At 58.9% G+C, this 23864-nt stretch overlaps 2 protein-coding genes across 5 annotated transcripts in view; both read right to left on the reverse strand.

Annotated features, from left to right (window-relative positions):
- Positions 1-19: 19 nt before the first annotated feature.
- The window catches only part of LOC130682020 (ADP/ATP translocase 3), a 44049-nt gene continuing 20204 nt past the window's right edge, over positions 20-23864 (reverse strand). The window contains exons 2-5 of one of the 2 annotated variants that reach the window (XM_057496061.1): positions 2904-3022; positions 1797-2283; positions 1083-1223; positions 20-583 (exon numbers count right to left, since the gene is read on the reverse strand). In XM_057496061.1, the coding sequence (XP_057352044.1) occupies positions 426-583; positions 1083-1223; positions 1797-2283; positions 2904-3014 (897 nt within the window). In that variant the 5' untranslated portion in view covers positions 3015-3022 and the 3' untranslated portion in view covers positions 20-425. Of the gene's footprint in view, positions 584-1082; positions 1224-1796; positions 2284-2903; positions 3609-23864 lie in introns of those variants that run through there. The other variant, XM_057496060.1, reaches the window with a different exon arrangement.
- On the reverse strand, positions 6731-23739 carry LOC130682019 (probable bifunctional dTTP/UTP pyrophosphatase/methyltransferase protein). 3 transcript variants are annotated; one of them, XM_057496058.1, is made up of 13 exons: positions 23548-23739; positions 22213-22344; positions 20968-21015; positions 19640-19704; positions 19261-19322; positions 17931-18039; positions 17035-17389; positions 14777-14939; positions 12889-13073; positions 11037-11169; positions 10106-10249; positions 7775-7897; positions 6731-7082 (listed from the first exon to the last, which is right to left on the reverse strand). In XM_057496058.1, the coding sequence occupies exons 1-13, from the start codon at positions 23638-23640 to the stop codon at positions 6808-6810; spliced, it is 1887 nt and encodes a 628-aa protein (XP_057352041.1). In that variant the 5' UTR covers positions 23641-23739; the 3' UTR covers positions 6731-6807. The 3 variants fall into 3 exon arrangements, 2 of the variants coding, with proteins under 2 accessions (XP_057352041.1, XP_057352042.1); XR_008995313.1 differs by having other exon boundaries at positions 6997-7082; positions 11012-11169; XM_057496059.1 differs by lacking the exons at positions 22213-22344; positions 23548-23739 and having other exon boundaries at positions 19640-19763; positions 20968-21001.

The raw sequence follows: 23864 nt of genomic DNA on the forward strand, positions 1-23864 counted from the left end.
CGCTCAGGTCAGGCACACGACAACTCTGTCCTGTTTTTATTCTGCAGCAGAATGCCCGACATAGAACATAATTGCAAATATTTGGCTGTGCAAAAGAGGATAGTGCTTAAGTACAAACGGGAGACATGATTTCTTTAAATAAATACTTAAACACACTGGGTCCCACCAGCACCTGGACTGTAGGTTCTGTAGCGCAGCTGCCTCAGCTGTGGACCCATGGAGACGGCATGATACGTCCCCCAAAATCAATGCATGGAATTGGGGAGGCAATGGTCGCTTTCACAATGAGCCCGTCCCACAGCCTCCCCTCCCCACCCCACTCAGGGGCTGGCCGGGACAGGACACTGGAATTTCTCAAAGGTCAATGGTCCATTAAGAGTTAAATGTTCTACGCGGTGCCCGGGGCTCCTGAGGCAGGCGGACGCCTAGATGACCTTCTTCAGCTCGTCGTACAGGACCAGCACAAAGGCACCCCCCATGCCCCGGAGCACGTTGGACCACGCACCCTTGAAGAAGGCTTTGCCTCCTTCGTCCTTCAAGATCTTCCGCCAGCAGTCGACAGTGCCCTTGTACATGATGTCGGCTGCAGGGGGAGAGGGCGGGTCACTGGGAAGTTCTCCGGAACATGCATGAAGCCACCCACGGGAGAGGCGGCAGACAATGACCCCCCAACTGCCACCACCTGGATAACCTAGAGCTTCCACGCAGTAGGGAAACCGAGTCTGGACACCACCACCTAGGCTCAGGGCGCTGCTGGGGCCCTTAGTGGGACAGAGACTTCACGCAGGACTGAAGCCCAGTCTGCAGAGCCCACGTTTGGTCAGTGCAGGACCCCTACAGCAGACAAGGTCAAGGTCAGGCAGGCACCCCAACAGGGCCAGGAGACAGGAGTGACACTTGGGGAGGATTCCTGTCACCGGCCAGGTCCCCACGAAGCCAGCCTACTCATGGACACGATGTCCAAAATCTTTCTGGGAAGCGCCTCATATGATGGCCCCACTCGTCCTACGGGCTGGGCCAGAAGACCACTCGAGGTGCTGCTGGGTACCCCTAGACCCCGGTAAACAGCCAAGACCAGGTACCTCCTTTGCGCCCCGACTGCATCATCATTCGCCTCCGCACGGTGTCGAAGGGGTAGGAGACGACGCCGGCCACAGCGGTCACGGTCTGCGCAATCATCCAGCTCACCACGATGTGGGTGTTCTTGGGGTCGGGGAGCATGCCTGTGGGGCACCACAGCGTGAGGCCCCAGCACCCCAACCACAGATCCCAGCACCAGGCGACCTTGCAGGCCAAGAGGGCTCAGGCTGGGGCCCCAGAGTGGCCTCTGTGGAGCAGGGGAGGAACGAGCCTTGCGAAGGGGGCACTGCAGAGGGAACCTGCCGTGCTCCAGAGGCAAAAGCCCGCCCTTTGTGCTCAAATGAACCTTTGTGCTCATTTGCAGGAGCTGAACTCAGTCCCCCCGAAATCACACTAAAGCTCCCACCCTCAAAACAACTAGAGACTGTATTTGTAAACGTCTTTAAAGAACTGATTTAGACAAAATAAGGTCATACCATGGGCCCTGATCCCACAGGACTGGTGTCATTATAGGAAGAAGAGATCAGAAGAGAAACATGCAGAGAGACGACCGCATGAGGACACAGGGAGAAGATGGTCCACGTGCCAGAAGGGAGGCTCAGCCCTGCCCACACCAGGTCTTCGGAGTCCAGCCTCCAGTATGGGGGACATAACGTCTCTCTTTTAAGCTGCCCGGTCTGGGCTACTCGTTCTGGCAGCCCCAGGAGAAGGCTTACCTTTGGCCGTGTCGTACACGCCGAAGTAGGCTGCCCGGTAAATGATGATACCCTGCACAGACACGTTGAAGCCCTGGTACAGGCCCCGGATGCCGTCGGACTTGGTGATCTTGACCAGGCAGTCGCCCAAGCCTTTGAACTCCCGCTCCGTGGCCGATTTGCCCACGTCCGCCGCCAGGCGGGTTCGGGCGAAATCCAGGGGGTAGACGAAGCAGAGAGAGGTGGCTCCCGCCGCCCCACCAGAGGCCAGATTGCCAGCAAAATACCGCCAGAACTGCGTGTGCTTGTCCACGCCCCCCAGGAAGATCTGCTTGTACTTATCCTTGAAGGCGAAGTTGAGGGCTTGCGTGGGGAAGTAGCGGATGACGTTGGCCAGGTTGCCCCTCCAGAAGGACAGCACGCCCTGCTCCTTGGGGATGCGCACGATGCAGTCTACGATGCCCTTGTACTGCTTGTCCGCCGCGATCTGCTTGCTGGCATGTTGCACCTGGAGGGCAGGTGAAAAGGGTCACGCGGGGCCCTGGGCCAAATACCGACAGGCGGCTATGAGGTGTGTCTTTGCACACCGCGATCGTGCACGTGACCTTGGGAGCGTCCCATGAGCTCGCGCCTCCAAAAACCTGTTTTCACAGGTGGTGACTGTGCTGCTTCCAGCGCTGCAAACGACGGCCAGGCAACAGTGTTGCCATTGGCGTCGTAATCGTAACGATTTCACGACTTGCGAGAGCGGTTTATTCTGCCTTGGAGCCGCACTATCCAGTGAAGAGGGGGGAACACCCGTGTCCAGTAAAAGGGATTACCAGGGCCCCAGTGACCCGCTCAGGGTGGGGTACGTTCAGGCGGCCCCCACGAGCGCCTGCGCCAAAAGACCCCCAGCACCGGGTCCAGCGCGCACGCGCGCATGTCACGGCCCCGCCCCTGGGCATGCAGCTGCGACCACGTGACGGGAGCGGGCCGCCCCCGGAAGCGAGCGGGAGCCGGACAAAGCGGCGCGGCCTCTCACTTCCGGCGCCCACCCGCTGGTCCGGTGCGCACGGCTGGCACAGCCTGCTGCCCCTCCCGCTCTCCCGGCCCCGCCGCAGCCCCCGGCCCGCGCAGGCGCCCCACCTGCAGAAGCAGCTTGACCCGCTCGATCGGGGCCACGGCCGTCTTGGAGATGGCGGCGGCAATGCCTCCGGCCAGGAAGTCCTTGGCGAAGGAGATGGCCTGCTCCGTCATGGTGGGGGGGCGGGCGGTGCAGCGGGCGCACAGCGGAGTGCAGTGGAGGTGCGGAGAGCTGGAGACGGGCGCCGCTAGCTCAGCCCTGTCACCGCCGGGACCGAAAGGACGGGGCGCGCAGCGCGCAGCCGCTAAAGCGCTGACGCCACGCCCCTCGCCCCCGCCTGCCGCGCCCATTGGCTGAGCCGTGCGCCTGCGCCCCTCCCCTTCCCGCGAGCCGCGCCCCCGCGGGATGCCGGCATCCGCGCCTCGCCCCGCCGCGCCCTCCCGCGGGCCGCGCCTATTGGTTGTGCCGCACCCCGACGACCTGCCCCTTCCGGCGCGCCATGCCCCGAGGCATGTCGGGAACCGGGCCCCGCCCATGCGCCTTGCGGGCCGGTTATCGGTGGCAGCGGTGACCTTGTGAAGGTCGTGTCTAGGCCTGGGCGGGTGCAGCGGGGGGCGGCGGCGGCGGCGGCGGGGGATGGCTGTGCGGCAGAACCCGGAGCCCACATCGCTGACCCCGCCCCTGTGACACCTCCACCCTTTGGACACCCGGCTCCCGTCCGTTCGCGGGCTCAGCTCGAAGCAGGAGGCCATGCCGACCCCTCCCTGACCTTCGACCCCCAGGCGCCGACCCCCCCCCCCCACGCTCGTGGGACACACGCCTGTCGGCCCGCGTGGGCCGCACCGGCGCCCGGGCCTTGACCCCGTGACGGCAGCGCTCGCCCACCCGCACATTTCCTCGCCCTGCCCGCCCAGTCTCGGGTTCTCCCGTCCCGCCGGCCTCGGCCTGGTGGTCTGCCGGTCCCCGAGGGGGCGGTAGGAGCGTGCGGCCCTCCGCGGTCACACCTGCGCTCACATGTACGCACACCTACACACGCTGCTACATGCTACACATGGTGGAGCACACGCACACTGGCATACATGCATGTATGCTCATGCACACGCGTACACGCACACTTGTGCTCATGCATACCTGCAGGCATGCGTGCACGCACGCAAGTACATGCACATACGTGGGCGCGCACATACCTACACGTTCATACCCCCCCACAGGAGGACATGCCTGGAAGGGAGGCACCTGAGGTGGTGTAGTTCTGAAAATGCTTTTGTATGGAATTATAACCAAACGCCCCGGGGTCTAAGTGTATCAGTGGGTGAATTTTCCCAACAGAATAGCGGGTAGACGCAGCACTTTGTCACGAAAGCCCCTCAGAGGCAGCCCAGAAGCAGGCGTTTTTATTTCCCTCCCTCCTAGGTTCTTACCTCCTGCTCCTACTGTACCTTTCTCTTTCCTCTTTTCTGTCTGCTCCCCCTTCTTTTTTGGGGAGTTCCAGTATCCCCACTAGCAGGTGGAGTCCCTGGCGACGGATGAATGCCGGGCAGTGGAGCCCCCACAACAGTGCGGACGCCCTGAGCCTGCGATTGCTTCAGATCCCAACCCCGACCCGTGTCCTTGTAAATGCCTTCCTGGGTTGGACTGACCTGCAGGGAGGGGTGGTAAGGGCACTGGGCCTGAAGCTGCACGGAATGGGAGCGGCCCAGAGACCACAGGATGACAGGGTCTGGTCCTGCTAGGATTGCAGGGAGGACCAGGGAGGTTCTGGCACCTTCTGGAGGCTTCCCCAGGATGATGGTGGGACGGAGTGTCCCTGGTGGCCCAGCCGACTTATTAGCTGCAGCCATGGGGCTCTGCAGTAGAGGCCACAGGGGTGGGGACTTAGAAAAGCACCTCATCTGGCTGGCTGTTAATGGGATGTGCCTGTCTGGGCTTGGAGGGCCCCAGAGGACAATTTTTGCTGCCCAGTGGGCCGGCCCAGACAGGCGCTGAAACTGCTCACTGAGGATCCAGCTGCCCAGCTCTGGGGCCCCGCGTTTCTGGTTTACAGCCTGTGCCACGGGATAGGCCGTTCCCCACACACCAGTGGGGGCAGCGGACCTCCAAGGGATCCGCTCCCTTCCCCAAGCACAGGACGCCCCACGCTGTCTGCTCGGTCCTATGGGCATCCCGAGGGCCCCTGGCCACCCAGGGCCAGCACACAGGCTGTGTTCCAGGAGGCCTCTGAAATGGAGGAAGCACGCACGAGCCTCTTTCTCATGGCCAAGTGGAGTTCGAGTGTTTTCCGGATGAAGTACACACGTGGGTGTTAAGCTCACACTTGATTGTTCCTTGTGTCAGGTGTGTGCAGGGCACACAGCCCCCATGCTCACCAGGGCTGACCTGAGAGGGCAGCAGGGCCTGACACCTGGAAGTGGGAAAGGAGGGTCCAGATAGACGGCACACCTGGCTGGAAATGGAGAAACAGGTGGGCTGCCTGGGGAAGGCGAGGAGGGCGTGTCCCCCGAGGGGTTCAGAGCCAAGGCCTCGGGGGGGGGGGGGGGTGGGCCGCGACCCATTCCTCAGCCCGCAGCACCCTGAGATTTAATACAGCCGCCTGCTCGGTGTTGGCGTGCAAGCTACTGCCAGACGCTGGCTTTCTGCCCCCGGGGTACTGTACCTGCCCGGTATTCCTAATAAATGAATAAACTTCCTCTGATTTTTTTACGACAAAAACGTCCCAGCAGACACAGGACAGCTAGAGATCTGAGGACTCCTGGGCTTTGATGCATTATCTGGCTGTGACTTTCAAACCTGGGTGCCCCCTGGGTGGGGACTCAGTTTTCCTGACACTCGTGGGCGTAGGAACTCAGCCCCGCCTGGGGCCCCTGCCCACTGGGCTCACGGTGGTTGGGGGAAAGGGGATTGAGTTCCTCCAGGGTGTATGAGCTAATGCCTCTGTTAGAAGCATGGTTACTTCTAACAGACCTGGTGTCCTTAGACAGCTCTGGACACCACGGTGGGCCAGAGAGCAGGTGTGCAATGTGCTGGGAACCCAGGTCATTTGTCACCAGGCATGTCTTGGCTTCCTACTCACTCTCCCAGCCTGCCTGGAACAGAAAAGGTGCCCTGCACGGACCTGCCTGCCCTCCTGGGACAGGAAGGAAGCTGGCGAGTGGCCCAAGGTGACCTGATCGGTGTCACCCCAGCTCAGCTGGCCGGGTTCACACCGGATATGGCCCAGCTGGCAGGACACCCGCAGCCCAGGGCAAGGGGACGGGCAGGCAGAGGAAGGGACCTGGGTCAGGCGGTGCTCCGGCCCACTGCTGCTGCTCCCCTGCAGCCCATGCAGGGACGGGGGCAGTCAGGCCTGGTGCCCTCATCTTTGTTCTCCCAGAGGGAGCTGGGGGCACCCCACTGGACGGCACAGCCCTTGCGACCACTTTAATTTCCTTCCTCCTCTATCGCGGCCTCTCACGGACACACAGTTTGTGACTTCTTTAAAAAAAAACGGTGGAGTCCCTCCAAAATGATATGCTTGTGTCTTACATGTATAATTGTATGATAAATAAATATAACCATTACTCTTAAGTATATATAGGAATATACTGGTGCAACCATATGTGAAACATACACAACAGATGCACTGTATTTAGGCCAAAGAGAACAGACACATCACGGAAAGTCGAGGTACGTCTCATGGGCCCTGGGGGATGCAAGCTACCACACGCAGTGTGATCGTCCCTAGGCTGGAAGGGCCCTGCTTCCCTGTGGGGACGAGGAGGGAAGCGGCACCTGTGGGGTAGAGCCTGGACAGCCACCTGGGGGCGGCCCCAGACTCCCTCACCACCGTGCTTGGCTGGTGTGCAGGCTCAGGGGCCTCCACTTGGGGACCCCACAAACGGACTCACACAAGTGGCTCACGCCTTCTTTAATCTGTTCGCGGACACCACACACTGGCTGCAGCTCTCCTGGGAATGCCTTCCCCGGTGGTCACCGTGTGGGAGCAGGTGGCCCGGTGGCCTCCTGGGGGCCTCTCGACACCGCTCGTGTGCCCAGGACCACGAGCAGCGTGTCCCCTGCCTGCGCGGCCCGCACGTCCCTGAAGCCGTGCTGCTCCAGCAGGCCTCGGTACTGGACCAGGCTCCGCGGTCCGCCCTCGCCCTGCGCCAGCATGCTCAGGGCCTGCAGTGGGCCCCGCCGGGCGCCCCGTGCCGCCCCTGGGACCGAATCGTCCAGCACCACGTCAGCCACCAGGAGGCCACCGCCTGAGGGAGAGGCAGAAGGAGCTGCAGTCGCACCCGAGGTGCAGCGGGGTCCCCGGGTCACAGCCAGCTCCAAGGGGCAGGGCGCTGAGGACAGTGCCCACCAGCCTGGGAAGGGGAGGGACAGTGGACGGAGGGAGCAGGAAACTGAGAAGTGGGGAGACAGAGTGGTCACAGAACCTGCCTGGGAGGAGCCTGGACCCAGCACCTGGACCCAGCTTGGGGTGCCTGGACCCAACATGGGGTAGCCTAGACCCAGCCTGGGGACACCTGGACATTTGTACGTACACCTAGACTCAGCTCAGGGGTGCCTGGACCTGCCTAGGCTGTCTGGCCTCCTGTGGGCAGCCATGAGCTGGTGCCACTGAGGAATTCACCACATAGGCAAAGATCCAAGGAATCTGGTCATGGGGACAGAGCCACAGTGCCACCGCCGCAGACCCTGGACATCACCGCTGGCTCTAGGGGGCTGGGACAAGGACACTCAGGTGGCCCTCGAGTGCAGGCTGGGGCCCCTCTGCCATAAAGTTCAGAAAGTTGCCACCACTACCTGCAAATCAAGGGGCTGCTCAGGGAGATGTAACCCGAGGGCTGGGTGGGGCAATGGGCTCTTTGTAAAATTCACTCTTTTTTTTTTTTTTTAATGAAAAACTGCTTTTGTGTTTTACATCAGGAAACTCAGTGGCTGCTCTCACCTGGCTTGCAGCGGCTGGAGATATGGCTCAGCAACTGATGGACTCGGTCGTCGGGCCAGGCGTGCAGGATTCTGGACAGAATGTAGAGATCTGCTGCCGGAAGGCTGTCTTTGAAGAAGTCACCTGGTGTGATGACAAAATGCATTACATCCATCAGGGACATAAGAACTGGTCCACCTTACGGGAAGGCGGATGTGCCACTCTTCAGAATGGCCGAAATAGAGAGATGCTACTTATGCTGTGGGGAACCATGTCCCCAAAATATTCAAGTCCACCCAGTACCTGAGAATGGGACCTTGTTTCTGAGCAGGGTCTTTGCAGCTGTGATGAACGTGAAGGATCTGAGATGAGATCCTCCTAGGTGAGTGCGGGCCTAAATCCCGTGACAGATGTTCTTAAAAGGGACAGAAGAGGAGCAGAGACACAGATACACAGAGGCCATGTGGAGACAGAGGTAGAGATTGGAGGGACCCAGCCACATGCCCAGGGATGCTTGTAGCCCCCAGAAGGCAGAAGAGGCAGGAAGGAGTGTCCCCTGGAGCCTGTGGAGGGAGCGTGGCCCTGCCCTGCCTGGACCTCAGAGCCCCGCCTGGGCCTCAGACATCTGCTCTGCAGAGCTAGGGGAGGGTAACTCCAGTTACATGAATGCCCCTGTTCACAGGGATTTGTTACGGCTGCCCACGTGCGCCTGTGGACACACAAACCTTCCCAGCTTTTCACCCGTCTCCCTGCCTCATTCCACAAAGGATGAGCTGCAGCTCCCACGTATGCACGCAAAACAAGACAGAAAAAAGTGTGTGTTGGAGTAGAGGGAACCCTGGGCAGGTAGAGGAAAACCGGGGCAATGTTTGCAGACAAGAGGCCCACGCTCGGGTCCTGGAGGGCTCCGGGGACCCCTAGGATGGCAGGTGGTTCCAGGGACCCCTAGGATGGCAGGCTGTCCTTTTTTTAGTGTTTTCTTTTCCTACACCCAGCAAACATGTACCAGAGCTTTCACGGTTCTCTCCTGGACTCAAAGCTTTAGGATGTTTCTTAGTGAGCTCGGGGCCGTGGTAACAGAGTCACATCCATTTCTGCGTCCTCACACAGTGCAGAGACAGACAGACAGAGAGGGAGAGATCTCTCGTGTCTCTCTTCTTTTTACAAGGCCGAGGTCGTATGTGATCAGGACCCACACTTAGGACCTCATTTCACCCTAAGCCTCTCCAGGTATATCACCCTGGTGGTGAGGGCTTCAGCATGTGAGTTTTGGGGCCACAGTTCAGCCCATAGCAGGACGACTGCCCTGCCCTTCTTTTTTTTTTTTTTGAATGCAAAAGTGGCTCTTTTATTAATTTAAGTGGTAGATGTAACTTGCAAGATGATTCAGTACTTATGTTCCCTGAGTTTTCTCACTTATGCATTCAATTTTGTTTGTTTCTCTGTAAAGGTTTTGCTCTACACAGAGGGTGGGGCTTCAGTCCTTGGCTGCCAGGGTGCTGTTCAGCTCCTCTCTCTTCCTCTTGGCATGGAAGTGGGTTCCCACCCTTTTTGGGGATGAGTTTGAGGGTTTGCTTGTCCCTGGAGACCTCGAGGAGCTCTGTGGCACACTGCTCATACGGGGTGAAGCTGCACACACGTCTCGGATCACGGCCTGCACGAACATAGCTGCGGTGGCGGCTGTGCCCTGGCTTGCGCACAGCCTTGGTCACCTTGTGGCCCTTGCTGAGGCCCAGGCCATGGGGTAGTGCGGAGCCATGGACTGCCCTTCTTTTTAAGCAGAAGTATCAAGGGGTCCTGGGGAAGTGCTGAGCCCAGTAACCAATGGGTTACAGGATGTTAAGAGCCTCCTTCCAATCCGTTGCGCATTCAGGGCTGCCTCCTAGAAGGTCCTCCTTGGGTCTAACCTCAGACCGTCTTGGTGTAGCTCATGGACGTCCACAATGCTGCCCTTCACCACACCCCATCCCCACCGACTCTCTCGCCCTGACCAGTTCCTACGCTGCTAACCTCATGCCCCGTCCATGTGACTTGTGATTTGCTCCTGCATGTGCAAACAGACATGTACCCACAGACATCATGCACAGGAAACCACACAGAGCAAACACACACACACACATACACACACACACACACACACACACACACACACACACACACTGTATCAGAGGAAAATAAGGCTGGCACGCACGCACACACACACACACACACACACACACACACACACAACACACACACACACACACACACACGCGCGCGCGCGCACACACACACACACACACACACACACACTGTATCAGAGGAAAATAAGGCCGGCCAGGCAATGACCCAAGGCAAAGAGAGGAGCTTTACCTTTCACAAAGCTGACCCGTTCTGCCTGTTGGCCGTCGGGTTGAAAACATGCCACATGCTCGATGACCTCCGGGAGGTCGAACACGGTCACCGTCAGACGTGGGTACTCCTGGGTGAGCTCGTGGGCGAGGGCGCCTGTGCAGCCTGCAAGAATGCAAACAGACTTTGCGACCTGACCCTTCCGGCACTTACGAAACCCTTAGAGAGCCTCCACAGGAAAATTAGGCAAAACCAAAACACCGTTTGAGAACATGGACTGCAGCCTGCAGTGTGAAATGCAGCCAGCTGGTGGCAGAGACTTTTGGTGTCTCACACAAGCCTTGGGGCCTCCTAAGGCCAAGACCTCCAGAGTGGACTGACGCAGGGCTAGTGGGTCCACACTCACAGGGGGATCCCTAGAGAGCCTCTGTGGGGGGCCACACTCTTCCTTCCCCTTTCTGAATATAGACATGATGGCTGGTGCCAGTGCAGCAACTCTGGGCCACCAGGAGGAAGGGGGTGTGGAGAATGGGGACATATGAGCTGACAGCATGCGAGTCCCTGGGTATCCCGACCTGCTACACCCTTTGAGCAGGCGTCTGTTCCTCCTCTGTCTGCTGTCCTGGAATAAGCCTGGGTTGGGATGGGGTGGAGGATAACGTGAGGCATAATGAGACCTGATGAATCGGGGGCAGACGGGCTCCATGGTTCTCTCCCCTCCCCAGCAACCACAAGGAAGGGGAGGGGTCCTTGGCTATCCCCAGGACCTCGCAGCATTCGGTGTTACCTGCCTAAGCATGGTATCCACCGTGGCCAAATTTAGGTCCTTAGCTGATTGGTAAACACAGAAACCTGCTTTACAAGTCTTAGTAGCCAGTAAGGTATCTGACCAAATACCAGGAAGGGCACACACAGACTCGTTAGCACCTGCTCTCAGCAGGGGTGAGCGCACCTCCCAGGTCGCAGGCGGAGGTGAAGGCAGACAGGTCCAAAGCTGTGGCCACCTGGCGTGCGGTCAGCTTGGCGAGGCCATGCATGGCCTGCATGAACTGCAGCTGCATATCCTTGGCCTGGCAGCGGAGGTCCTAAAGGACAACAGTCTGAGCTGGCGGGTGCATGGCCCGGCGTGCCCTGTGTTGGCTGCTGGGCATGGCTCCTGGGCTGGTGCACTAGGGCAGAGCCGGGCTGGCGGGGGCATGGGGCAGGGCTGCTTGGCACGGCTCTGTGGGCTGGGGCTATGCCGGGGGCAGCGCCACTGCAGTCCGCCCAGCTGACAGACGCTAGCGCTCAGAGCCCGATTTTTAGTTTCCTGGGATTTCCACCCTAGAGGCTCTCGTCTGCCCACAAAGGATGTCACTGGAGAAAAACCAGGAGATGAGCTCCCCTACGGCTGGCACTATGGAGACCCAGGACTCCTCGCCCAAGTCCCCCACTGTGCAGCGCAGGAGGACTGGGGTCCCCAGGTCTGGGGAGGCAGTTACCAGGAAGGCCTGCAGGGGACAGCTTGGGGCCCCATTCTCCAGGTTCCCAGGGCAGGATCGCTGTGGGGACAAGGGCAGGGGGCCGGGGAGCAACCAGAAGGTGTCCCACCATGTGCCCATTACACACGGGAATATTCCTCAGCCCCAAAAAGGAGGGAATCCCTGAAACACGCACAGCGTGGACGGTCCTGAACCCACGGTGCTCGGGAGAGAGACGCAGGCACACAGGGACACACGGGGTGGGATCCGCTCACAGGAAATGCCCAGAACAGGCAGGTGCACAGACAGACGTGGATTCATGGCTGCTGGGCAGGGAGTGGTGGGGAGGCCTGCTCCTGGGGACAGGGTTTCCTTTGGGGGGTGGAATGTTCTGGAACCAGATGGGGTGGCTGCATGACAGGGTGAACATTCACTTTAAAGTGGTTACAACAGGAAGTTTTACATCCTGTGAATTTTACCCCAATAAAATACACATATAAGGACAATTAAGGAAAAACAAGTCCTGGGGAGAAGCCAGTGTGTGGAGAGAGTGTGTGCTGCATGGGGCCTGGATCTGCACGACAGCTCAGGGCATGTGTCGTGCCCTTGGGTTGGGGCAGGAGGGAATAATTGGCCAGCAGGGGTGCAGATCTGGGATCCTGGATGCGTGTCTGGGCTCACCGGGGTTTGTGGCTGCAGGCGCCACCCGCCTGCTGGGTTCGTGGGGCCTGGTGCCCCCAGGCCGCTTGCCTCTACAACACTGTTCCAAGCAGGCCCCTCTGGGTGAGTGCCAGGACCTGCATTCCCCTCCCAATCCTTTCCCACTAGATGGCTGGGGCCCCTGTCCTCCCAGGCCTGGGCGTCTGACGTGCTCCAGGGCAGCGCACTGGGAGTGGGGTGCCCAGCAGCCTTGCACGCCACCCCCCGCCCCAGAAGATTCCAGGGAGGAAGGTGCACAGGGCTGGCGGGAGACGAGGCAGGGGCAGTTTGAAAACCATGGGCTGAGCCGAGCAGGTCTGTTCGGTTTGACAGCACGGAGGGAAGCCACTGTGTCCAGCACACCCGAGTCCCTTCCTGTGACAATTCTCCTTCTGGGTGGAACCCACCCTGACCCTCACAAGGTTGCCGGAGCTGTGGCCGCCAGACACCCCCGCGCCATCCCCCACCAACCCTCCTGCTCACACTGCCTTCCCATCAGGATCCCCAGAGCCAAGAAGGCAAACGTTTGCTCAGGGCTTTCCTACGAGGTTCCGGTTAGCCCACGGGGCAACCATGGGGCCCGTACCCCTGGATTCTTCAGCATGACACAGGTGGGGTGCCCAGGAATATCTCAGCTCGCCCTACCTGACACGGGTCTCCCGCCTTCTCCCCAGAAGCCCTGTGGTTCTGGGCGGCTCCCTCCCGGACGGCGAACTCCAGGTGTGTGAAGAGATTCCAGGCGTGGCTGTCATTGCGCATGACGAAGCCGTGCAGAGAATATTCACCGTGTGACACCAGGTGGAGGTCTGCCACCTCTGTGTTACTGTACCCTGCAAGGATGGTGCAACGCATCAGCTCCCAGCGGGGACGTGCAGGCAGGCCCCACAACTGGCCTTACCGAACATAAGCATCGTCTATCTGATGGGGGCAAAGTGGGCACTCGGGGGCAGCTCAGCAGGGTGATGGTTCACAAGAGGCCCAGGTGTCCCCCCAAACAGGCTGATGGTCCCACGGGGGCGATTCCCCCATGGCTCTACAATAGCCACCTGGCCAGCCTACGGTCCCTCATCACTCCAGGCTAGATGTCAAGGTGGAGGTGTTTTATAAGACTCATCGGCATTTGCAATCAGCTGACGCTAAGTAAAGGAGATGCCCCTTGGGAATGCGGGTGGGCCTCATCCAACCAGCTGAAGGACTTCAAAGCAGAGGTGACATTTTCCTGAGGCACAGCGAATCCTGGCTCCAGACTACAGTGTCAGCATCTATGGGGCTTCCCGCCGGCTGGCCGGCCTGCCCTCTGGACTCCAGATGTGCCACCCCGTGGGTGGAGGGGCCAATTCCGTGTCCTGGCCGACCCATGAGGGCTCTGCTTCTCTGAAGAGCCCAACAGGCCCAGGGTCCTTCCCCTGCGCACCCGCCTCTCACACAAGCAGGCTGTCCAGAGGGTTCAACTGGGGCCCCGTGCAAGGCGTCTGCCAACACGCGTTATGAGAAGCTCGGAGGGTCCGCAGCTTAAGCTCGGAGGTGGCAGCCTCTTTCCACCTTTGGTTCTTTTTCAACAGAGGTTATTATTAAAATGAGCTGGATGGGCAGGGCCTTGTGTGCCTACGCTCCAAATCTCAAGCACAGATTCGCACACTTCTTGTACAAAGGGCAGCTTTGGGGGGCCTCCACCAGTACCCCACTTTCCCCCTTGTCCCAGAAAGGAAGCTGTCTCTCCTGCCTGGGGACTTCCGCCTCCTGCCTTTCAAGCTCAGGGACCACCCACAGACCACACAAGGGTTCTGTTTGGTTCAGCAGACACAGTTTCATCCATCCATCCATCCATGCATTTATCTCACCCATCATCCATCCATCCATCCGTCCATCCATCCGTATCTGTTATCTATCATCTACATCTACCTGCCGTATTTATCAACCTACATACCTGTCCATCCATCCATCTATATCTCCTGTCATCTGTCCGTCCATAACTATGAGCTACCATCTATCCATTCGTCTCCATCTATTACCTACCCATCTACCTACCTCTATCACCTATTCATCCACCCATTCACCCACCTGTATCTCCTGTCACCTACCTACCTACCCTTCTACCTCCCCAGCCAGCCAGCCCCTGTATCTCCTGTCAGCCATCTATGTGTCGTCAACTATTATCAATCCATATCTGTGTGTCTGTGTGTCTATGTATCCACCCATCTCATCTGAATAAATAAGTAAAAATGAACATCTGTGTGGTGCACACAGTATCTCCTATTGGTCTGTTTCTCTGGTGAACTGACCGATAAAGCCTTTTAACACCACAGCCCATAAGAAAGCTGTTCTCTTTCTTGTAACACATGCACACAACTGCCTGTGTTTCCTCTCTCCCATCCGCCCCTGCTTCTCACCTTCTGGGGAAAAGCCGTCCGAAGGCAGAGGGACGGACGGTCAGGTCCGCCCTGCCTCGGCTCAGAGGCCACCTTTACTCTACAACTCGCTTCCTTCCACCTGCCAAGATTTGGGCACGACACCTTGGAAGAAGACCCCTTACCTCTCTCCGTCTTCTGCAGTAGCCCCAGGGCCACACAGACATCCAGCAGCCGCCCGATTCCACACACAGACGTGTTGGTTTTGAGTGCAACATCCAGGGCCCCCAGGGGGGCTTCATCTTTCAACAAATCAAACACCTTCAACTTGCAAGCCGTGAACAGGGCCTGTCCGTTAGACACAAGTACAGGGAGACCTATTATAGGATGAATCAGGTACTTTTCACTCCTGTTGGACTCCAAAGACGGAGATCAGAACTGTCACAGTGGAGTATGTAACTCACCTCGATCTGGGCAGTGGTCACGTGAGTGTACACGCGTGCCAAAAGTCAACAAGATGCAGGCAAGATTTGTGCATTTTACTCTAAGTACCTCAATTTTAAAAAAGTATTTAACTCATCAGTTGATCCTGCTTCTGCAGAGTTTAGTGGATTGAGGCTCTGGCTACAAGGTTTGCACAAGGTAAAAACATATCAATGAATGTCAAGCAGAAAAAGCATCCATGGGAGAAAAATCAGTGTGCCCCTGTTGGAGGCTGACCATGTCCTCCTGGGATGCTTGTGTAGCCTCAGCTTCTAGGACTTCAGAAAGGGACTGTGTTTGGACACAGAGGCCAGCAACCAGGGTACAGTGTGTCTAAGCTGCTCAAGATACATGCCCTCGGGGGACATGGGTAACCCTCCCTTGGTAGGTGGGCAGACGGATCAGTAGGTAGGTGGGTAGAGAGACAGGTAGACAGATGATACAGATTGATGACAGACAGACAGAGATAGACAGATCGATGATAGATACATAGATAGATGATAGATACATGATGGAAGATGGTTAAGCAACCTGGAACCACAGCAGAGCCCAGTCCTGTGATGTGTGGTCCCTGCAGAGTGGTTTTAACCGTTTGTATATAAATCAGAGATGCTCTGGCACAGTCCAGTATGACCTCCCTTTTCCCTACCCACTATACATCCTCCTCCAGGCAAAGAGATGACGGGGAGGTGGCTGGGGTGGAGTATGGCAAGGGGCGGCCCCCAGTCCAACAGCCTGAGCCCCCGCCCGGCATGCCCACCTCCCCAGGTGAGCGCTGACATCACCCTGCAGAGCCGTGGCAGGGGAGATGGCCACCTAGCTTCCCCACGTTCCCAGGAGCCCGGAGCGGCTGGAAGGTGGCCTCACAGGGAGGAGCCAGAGATGATGGGAGCCAGCTAGGCAGGTGCACAGGAGCACAAGGGGCTGAGGCCCACCTGACCGTGGCAGACACGGCAGAGGCTGCCTGAATGGGCTTCTGTCCCAGATGCTGTCCGGTCGGGCCTGGGCACTTCTCAGAAGCATCCGTGAGCAGCTGAACCACATGTCCACCAGGAGGGCCATCGGAGCTGCAGCCGTGGGCACAGGCTGGTGCCCACATGCCTGGCAGAGCCTCTGGCTGGGGCAGTGTCTGGGATCCCAAGGCCACAGTCACTGACCCTGTCTGCCCTCCAGGCTGCTGCTGACCCAGTGCCATAGTCCGCCTGCCACCTGGCCAGCTGGGCCATGGGGCACCTAAGGCTGCCACCAGCTAGTGATCTGGCCTTCCTCCCAGGGCTGTGGCAAGGCCTTCCAGGACCATACGGTGGCCCCATGCTGGGGTCACAGGGGCACTGCTCACTCTCTACCCCGAGACCTGCTCCAGCCAGGCACAGAACACAGTCCCTGCGGCCCCGAACACCTGTCTCGCACACCAGCACTTCAGCCCAGGGAACTGGGGCTCAGGCACCTGCCCCCCGTCTTCCTGGAAGTCACTATCTCTGTGTCAAGCCATTGAACAAAGGCACAATTATCAGCCGGGCGCATCTGGGGCTGAACAGTGGCCCCATAAAGATATGCCTATGTCCTGGGAACGGGGCCTTATTTGAAAACAGGGTCTCTGCAGATGGGATTAAGGGGAAGATCTGAGATGAGGTGGTCCTGGATGAGGGTGGCCCTAAGTCTAATGGCAGGTGTCCTCATAAGAAACAGAAGAGGAGAGACAGGGACACAGAGGGGAAGCCACGTGGAGATGGAGGCTGAGACGGGGACATGGCCACAGGCTCAGGGCCGCCTGGAGCCCCCAGAGGCTGGAAGAGGCAGGAAGGAGCCTCCCCGGGGCCTGTGGAGGGAGCAGGCCCTGCCCTGCCCTGCTTGGACCTCAGACATGTGGTCTCCAGACCTGGAGAAGATGACTCCTGTGGGTTAAGCCCGCAGTTTGGGGTCACCTGTGACAGCCGCCCCTGGACATTTGCACAGGTACCTTTGAAGCTTTGAAGCCGTCTATCAGTTCTAGAAGCTCGGTCGGGAAGGGTGGCGGGCTCTCGGCCGTCCTGTCATGATTCGCCTCCTGTCTGCCCCGAGCGTGGGCTGCATCGCCACCACCCTCATCCGAGCCGCCACCTTCCGTGTCACTCAGGTTCTCGAAGCTGTCCACAGCCGGGATGGAGTCGTGCTTGGTCCGCTGGACGTCCTCGTGGCGGGGTGGGTAGTACAGCTCTACCAGCTTCTTGCAGAAGTGGTTCAGGGGGAAGCCAACGACGTTCAGGAAGTCTCCACGGACGCACTCCACCAGCATGCCGCCCAGGGCCTGGATCCCATAGCCGCCAGCTTTGTCCCTGGGTCCGGCGAGGAGGGCCGGAGAGAAGAGACTGGGTTACAGGAGGAACTGACATCCCCGGGGTCAGAAGGCCCGCGGCGGGTGCTGCCATCCCAGCAGACACCCACCCAGCCGACTTCACCCTGGGCAGCCGCACACTAGGGAGATGGGCTCCGGGTGAAAGCCCATCTGATGCTCCTGTCCCTACTGTGGGCAACCACAGGGTGCAGGGTGGCTGCAGGGGAAGCTGCCCTCCACGGCAGGCCTGGTGTGTGGTCTGTGGGTTGCAGTCAAGGCCCCAACCCCCGGGCTGGCCGCACCAGCCTGCAGGGCTGCATCCCTGGCCCCGGGGGGCCTCTGCTGAGACCTCCTTATGGAGGAATGAGGGGCCCTGAAGACCCTTCTGGCCAACGGGAAGTCCGGTCCCCTCCCACGAGACCCAAAGGCGAGTTTACAGGACTGAGCACGGCACGTGGGGTGCAGGCCCTGGGAGCAGCCATGGGCCGCCTGATCCTCTGCGGGCGGGTGGGGCTCAGGGCCACACCTCAGTGGAGACTCACATGGGCTCCCCGCTGTCGATGTATTCCCACAGGAGCTCCTCGGACAGCTCCGAGAACTTCACCATCGTCTCCTCGTGGAATTCCAAGATGCTCGTTTCGAGCTGGCCGTCTGCAAGGACAGAGCCCCCGGGTGGGGGTACGCGGCCTGAATCCCCACACTGGGGCCTCTGCACTTTGGGGAAGTGCGTCTGGGCTTTGCACGCAATTCAGATGTTAATCTTTCATGTGTGTGGGGGGGTGGACGTTCACTTTAGACAAGAAACAATAAAAGATAAGGAACTCGGCAAGCAGGAGAAACACAGGCCCCGAGAAAACAGGGACTCAGGTCTGCTTCTGGGAATGAACTTCTGGTATCAGCTGGAGGCCTGTGGGGCTGGGAAAGCTCTGAGCACCACACAGCGGCCATGCCTAGTGGTCCCCTGAGAGACTCCATCGCTCCAGCTGTCCTGGGGTGAGTGGGGTCCCTAAAACTCATGTGGAAGTGGGGCCTGGGAACAGCGCCTTATTTGGAAGTATGGTCTTTGCAAGTGGGGTCCAGTATAGGATATGAGATGAGGAGTCCTGGATGAGGGTGGCATAAATGCAATGACAGATGTCCTCATAAGGGACAGAAGAGGGGAGACACAGACACAGAGAAGCCATGTAGAGATGAAGGCAGAGATGGGAGTGAGCCGGCCGCACACCCAGGGCCGCCTGGAGCCCCTAGAAGCTGGAAGAGGCAGGAAGGAGCCTCCCCTGGGGCCTGTGGAGGGAGCACTGCCCTGCCCCCTCCTGGACCTCAGACGTCTGGTCTCCAGAGCTGGGGGAGGATAATTCCTGTGGTTTAAGCTTCCTACCATGTGGTCCTTTGTTACGGCCGCCCCAAGACACTCACACCATAGCCAGTGTTAGAGGGTCTGGTTCCCAGGAAAGACAGGAAAGAAGAGCAGAGACGGGGGTGGGTGGAGGCACCATTTCTGACTCCAGCACGTGCTCCATCCCCAAGGGCTCCAGGCTGAAGTCCAAGAGGGACCCAGAGGGCAGAGCAGATAAGCTGTGGCTGCTAAGCCCACTGCAGGGAAGCAATCAGGGAGCCCTGGGGCCAGGGAACACCAGCGTCACGTGGGCCCCGCTCCTCCGCTTCTCAGGGCCTAAGGTGTGCGACATCCCTGCAGGTTGCACGGGGCGGGTACTACACGTGGCGCGCAGTGAACCCTGAGGCTGGCACGGGGGTCCCGACGTCCCAGGCAGGACGGGAGGGCTGGGCTCGTGTGGGAACATGCCCAAGCAGCCCCCAAGGGCCCAGGTCACTGGGAAGGCCCTGTGCTCCCAGGGTGGCCAGGCCACGTACCTCTGCTGGAGCAGTGCACGATGGCCACACCCGTGAACACGCTATGCTCCTTCCCATTCAACCTGCAAGACACAAACAGCGTGGTGCTGTTCACACGGGTGGGAAGAGGGCTGTTTGCTGTCTCCCGGTGGGGTTGAGGGAGGTGGCCACCCACAGGACACTGACCACCTCTCTGTCGGGAGCAGAAGTCCCTGGGCAGTGGCGGTTGGACGGAGGCAGGCCTGCAGGGACAGTGCTGAGAAGGTGAGGGGGCACGGAGGGAGCAGTGAATGCAAGGAAGTCCCAGACGCTGGCTCTGGCCTCCCGTGGCATGTGCCCGGCGGACCTGCCCGCCTGCATCAGAGGCACAGTGCTCCCCGGGAGATGACGCGGCACCCACCTGGACAGCATGCTGTAGGCGTCCTGCTTGTCCACCGGCTTCTCCAGGATCAGCCCCCCGACCGTCTGCAGGAGAAGCGGGCAGGGACAGGGCCGTGCCCCCAGGCCACGTCTGTGAATGCGCCCTGCCATCCCATAAAACACAGCCCTTGAAACAGTTCAGGGCATTTGGTGCATTCACGACGTAGGGCCACCACCTGCTCTGTCCAGGTCCTGACTGTTCTCGTGCCCCTGTAACTGTCCCCATTTGCCAGCTTCGACCGCCTCTGTGGACGACCACGAGTCCACGTTCAGCCTGTGGGTCTGCCTGGTATGGGCACTGCTGTCCATGGGATCCCCGTGTCCTCATGGGGTCATCCCTCGGTGCATGTCTGTCCTCATCCCCTTATTACAAGGACACCACGGGATCCGGTTTCACCCTTCGACCTCCTTTACCTGGATCCCCTCTTTAAAGACCCCATGTCTAAGTACAGCCCCATCGTGAGGTCCTGGCTGAGGGCCTGAGCATGCGGACTGGGGGACCAAGCTCAGTCCCAGCACTGCAACTGCTCCATCATATGGTGCCTCTGTGTGTAATGCTTGGAGGAACTGGCACTGTTTGATTTTAGACTTCCATGTGCAGGTCCCCCACCACCACCGGGACCAGCGACAGACTGTCACCTGCACTTGGTACCATCAAGCCGGGCTGCATGGCATGAGCCGCAGGAAGATGGGGCCTGGAGTCGCCCCATCTGGCGTGTTCTGACCCTGGACTCTCTCAAGGTTCAAATGGGTGGTGCCTGGCCCAGGTATCGTGGTGGCCGCTCACCCCTCAAGGGCAGCATTCCCACGCTTTGCTCCCACTGTGGTAAGGACAGGCCTGTGTGACCGGTCATGGCAGAACGTAACTCACAGGGGCCAAAACCCTGTCATGGGTAGAACGGTGTCCCCCCAAAAGATACGCCTAGGTCCTAACCCCCTGCCCTGTAAATGGGATGCAATTTGGAAACAGGGCCTTTGAAGATGTACTAACATTAAGATGTGTTTGTACTGCAGTAGGGTGCACCCGCATCCTACAGGACTGGGGTGTCCTTACAGGAAGAGGAGATGAGGACACAGACGCGCACACACGGGGAGAAGGCCATGTAGGGGTGCAGGAAGAGATTGGATGGTGTGTCTCGCAGCCAAAGGGCTCCAGGTTTTTGCGGTGGCCCCCAGAAACTGGAAAGGGCAAGGGGACAGATTCTGTTGGCAGCCACCAGGAGCCAGCCCTGCGCACACCTTCATCGCCCTCACAAGCACACGCAAACCAAATGAGAGTGTAGAAAGGGGCCATGAGGGGTGACTCACCACGATCGTGTCTGCCCCTATGACAATATCAGGGGTCCGGAGGTCTTTCTGCAAGAAATCCATACTCAGCTTTAGAGGTGATGTTCCTACAGCCCCAGGGTGCCCACCCTGCAGGGGTCAGCACTGCGCAGGACTGTCGCCCGTAGGGTCTGTGTGGCCACTTCTGGGGACAACACCCCTCTGTGCTATCCTGAATTAAGGCCAAGCGTTGCTGGCCCGCTCGATGTAGTTAAAGAAAAGGTACTTTGGACAATAAAATAAATCCAAGTGGGAAATTCAGTCTTGAGCCAGACATACTCATCTAAAATCTGTACAGAACCTTAAAATTAGCTTTAAATACTAGCATTTCCATTACTGAAAATCGACTGACACTCATTCATATACCGATACTTAACAGAGCAGTGACTACCGTGTACTTACTGTATTATCTAGATTGAGACAGGATGTTATCTTGACACACCGTAACAGATAAGCTACGTTAATTCTCTGTCATGATACTGTTAGATTAATTACAGTACATTATATAATAACTGAGATAAGCTAATCTACTTTGTCACACATGCTATACTAATGCAATAGTATATTATATGGCAGCACCATTGTAATAGATAAGCCACATTAGCTGTATATCATAAACGACACAGTGTTGTATCAATTATAATAGTTCACTACAAAACAACACACAGCAATAAATAAGCTGTGGGCATCCTGTATCATCTATGATGCTCTTTTATTAATTGCAACAGCATGTTACACAGTAATATCATAGTAGATAAGCTACTGTTGACTGTATATTGTAAATGATGACTTAGGTATCATGTATTACATAGTAGCAGACAGTAACGGCTAACCTACATTAATACTGTATCATAAACGATGCCATTACATTAATTATAAGTTTGCTACAAAGTAACACACAGCCATAAGCAAGGCGTATTAGTTCTACATTATAAATGATGCTGTTATATTAATGGCAACAGTGTATTACACAGTAGCCCCGAGTCATAAAGTATATTAGCTACAGTGACACTGTTGCAGTAATTTTAATGGTGCCTCACATACCGACACAGCAATGGGCTCTCCGTGTATGTGGCATTTATTACATTATCACAGCGTGCCACATAGAAACCGTCAGCAATACCCAGCTGCATCAACTGCATCCTGTAAATGGTCCTTACTTATAACACGTACAGAGAAAACCTGAAAACACAGCAAGAGAACTTTGAAAAAGCAATAGCTCCTTGCCTCGTGCATCCTTCTGGCGACCTCCAGGGCCTTCTGCTTGGCTGTCTCGATGGCGTAGGCATAAGGGGTGGGGAACGAGGCTTTATGAAGCTTCTCTTTAAACCTGGAAGGAACCACCTCGAATCTGAGACCCTAGAACGGGAGGAAGGACGTCTTGAGGGTCCTGGGAAGACCCCAGGCTGTGGAGAAGCCCATGCACGATTCATGGGACATGGGGCCTCTCCCAGCTGAGGGCTCGGTCCCCACATCTATCTGCTCACTGGGCACCTCCGGGCCAGCTCCTCGTTGGTGAGGCGCAGGGGCCTGGCTGGGGCCGCGTAGCCCTGGCCGGAGGACCTGGGCTCATGCAGCTGCCAAGGACATGGCGGCCATCAGGGAAGCTGGACCAGGGTGCTCGGGCCTGTAGCTCCAGAGGCCAAAGGGCTTCCCGGTGTCCTTCACCCCCATGGACGTCAGGCAGCTGAATGTACACTGTCCACACAAAGTGCAGCAGAGTGGACACAAAGGACAGGGGTGAGAGGGGGAAATGTGGTTGCTGTACCGTGGCTCCCCCCGTGGACAGCTGGATGGTGCCTGCAGGGACTGGGCATGGACACTCAGGTGGGACAGCAAAGTGGGCCCTGGCCCAGAGGGTAACGTCCTGGTCTCCAGGGCACACGACTGGGCATCTGGCTGGCTCCAACCTGCCCTGTCCCCCCGCGTGAAGCCCCCTTGCCTGTACTTCCGGCACCCCCAGGGCCTCAGGACCGCCCTGTGAGCCCGGCCCCCTTCTGTCCCCAACCCCGCCGGCTCTCCTGGAGGTGCTAACCCTCCGTGCGTGACCCCCCATGATCCCACCCCCCGACCCTGGCTCTGTCCTTCCCCCACGACCGGCTCCTGGATGGTCAAGCTCAAGCACACACCCGGCCTTGGCCTGGCAGCCCTCGGGCCAACCAAGCCACAGGTCACCAAGCCCGGCCTCAAGACCCTGGTCCCGGGAACACAGGGCGCTCGTCTTCCTGCAGACTGCAGACCTGGGTCACTAGGGCCCTGGGTCAGTAGGCAGGGCCCAGACACCCCCTACCACAGTCCGTGGCCTCCAGGTCACAGAGAACCTTCCTTCCCTTGCCTCTGCAGACCCCCCGCCGCTGCTCACGGGCCCTGACCTACAGACCCCAGCCCTAGGCCTGCTGCAGAGACCCCCCGCCCCAACCTGGCCTGACTGCCCCCTCTCACCACCAGACCCGTCAGCAGGACCCACAGGCCCGGGGGTCGCAGTCAGTAGGTGCCCGGCACTGGGCCCCGCACAGGCCCCGCAGCCCCCGGCCCCACTAGGCCCCGCAGGCCGGAGCTCACCGCCTGGTTGAGGATCTCCCGGCGGCGCGGGGAGGCGCTGGCCAGCACCACGCGCTTGCGCAGCAGCTTCCCGATCACCGGGCACAGCACCATGGCGGCCGCGCACGCCCGTCCCGGCCCCGCGGCCCAGCGGCCCCAAGACTGCCAGTTCGCCCGCTCCCGGCGCCGCGGCCCGGAAAGCCCTGCTCCCCCGGCTCCGCCCCGCCCCGGCTCCGCCCCTCCCCGGCACAAGCCTGGCTCCGCCCCTCCGGCCCCGCCCGCCCCTCCCCGGCTCCGCCCCCGGCTCCGCCCCCAGCCCCCGGCACAAGCCTGGCTCC

The sequence above is a fragment of the Manis pentadactyla genome, chromosome X (genome assembly GCF_030020395.1).
Source record: "Manis pentadactyla isolate mManPen7 chromosome X, mManPen7.hap1, whole genome shotgun sequence".
Taxonomy (NCBI): Eukaryota; Metazoa; Chordata; class Mammalia; order Pholidota; family Manidae; genus Manis; species Manis pentadactyla.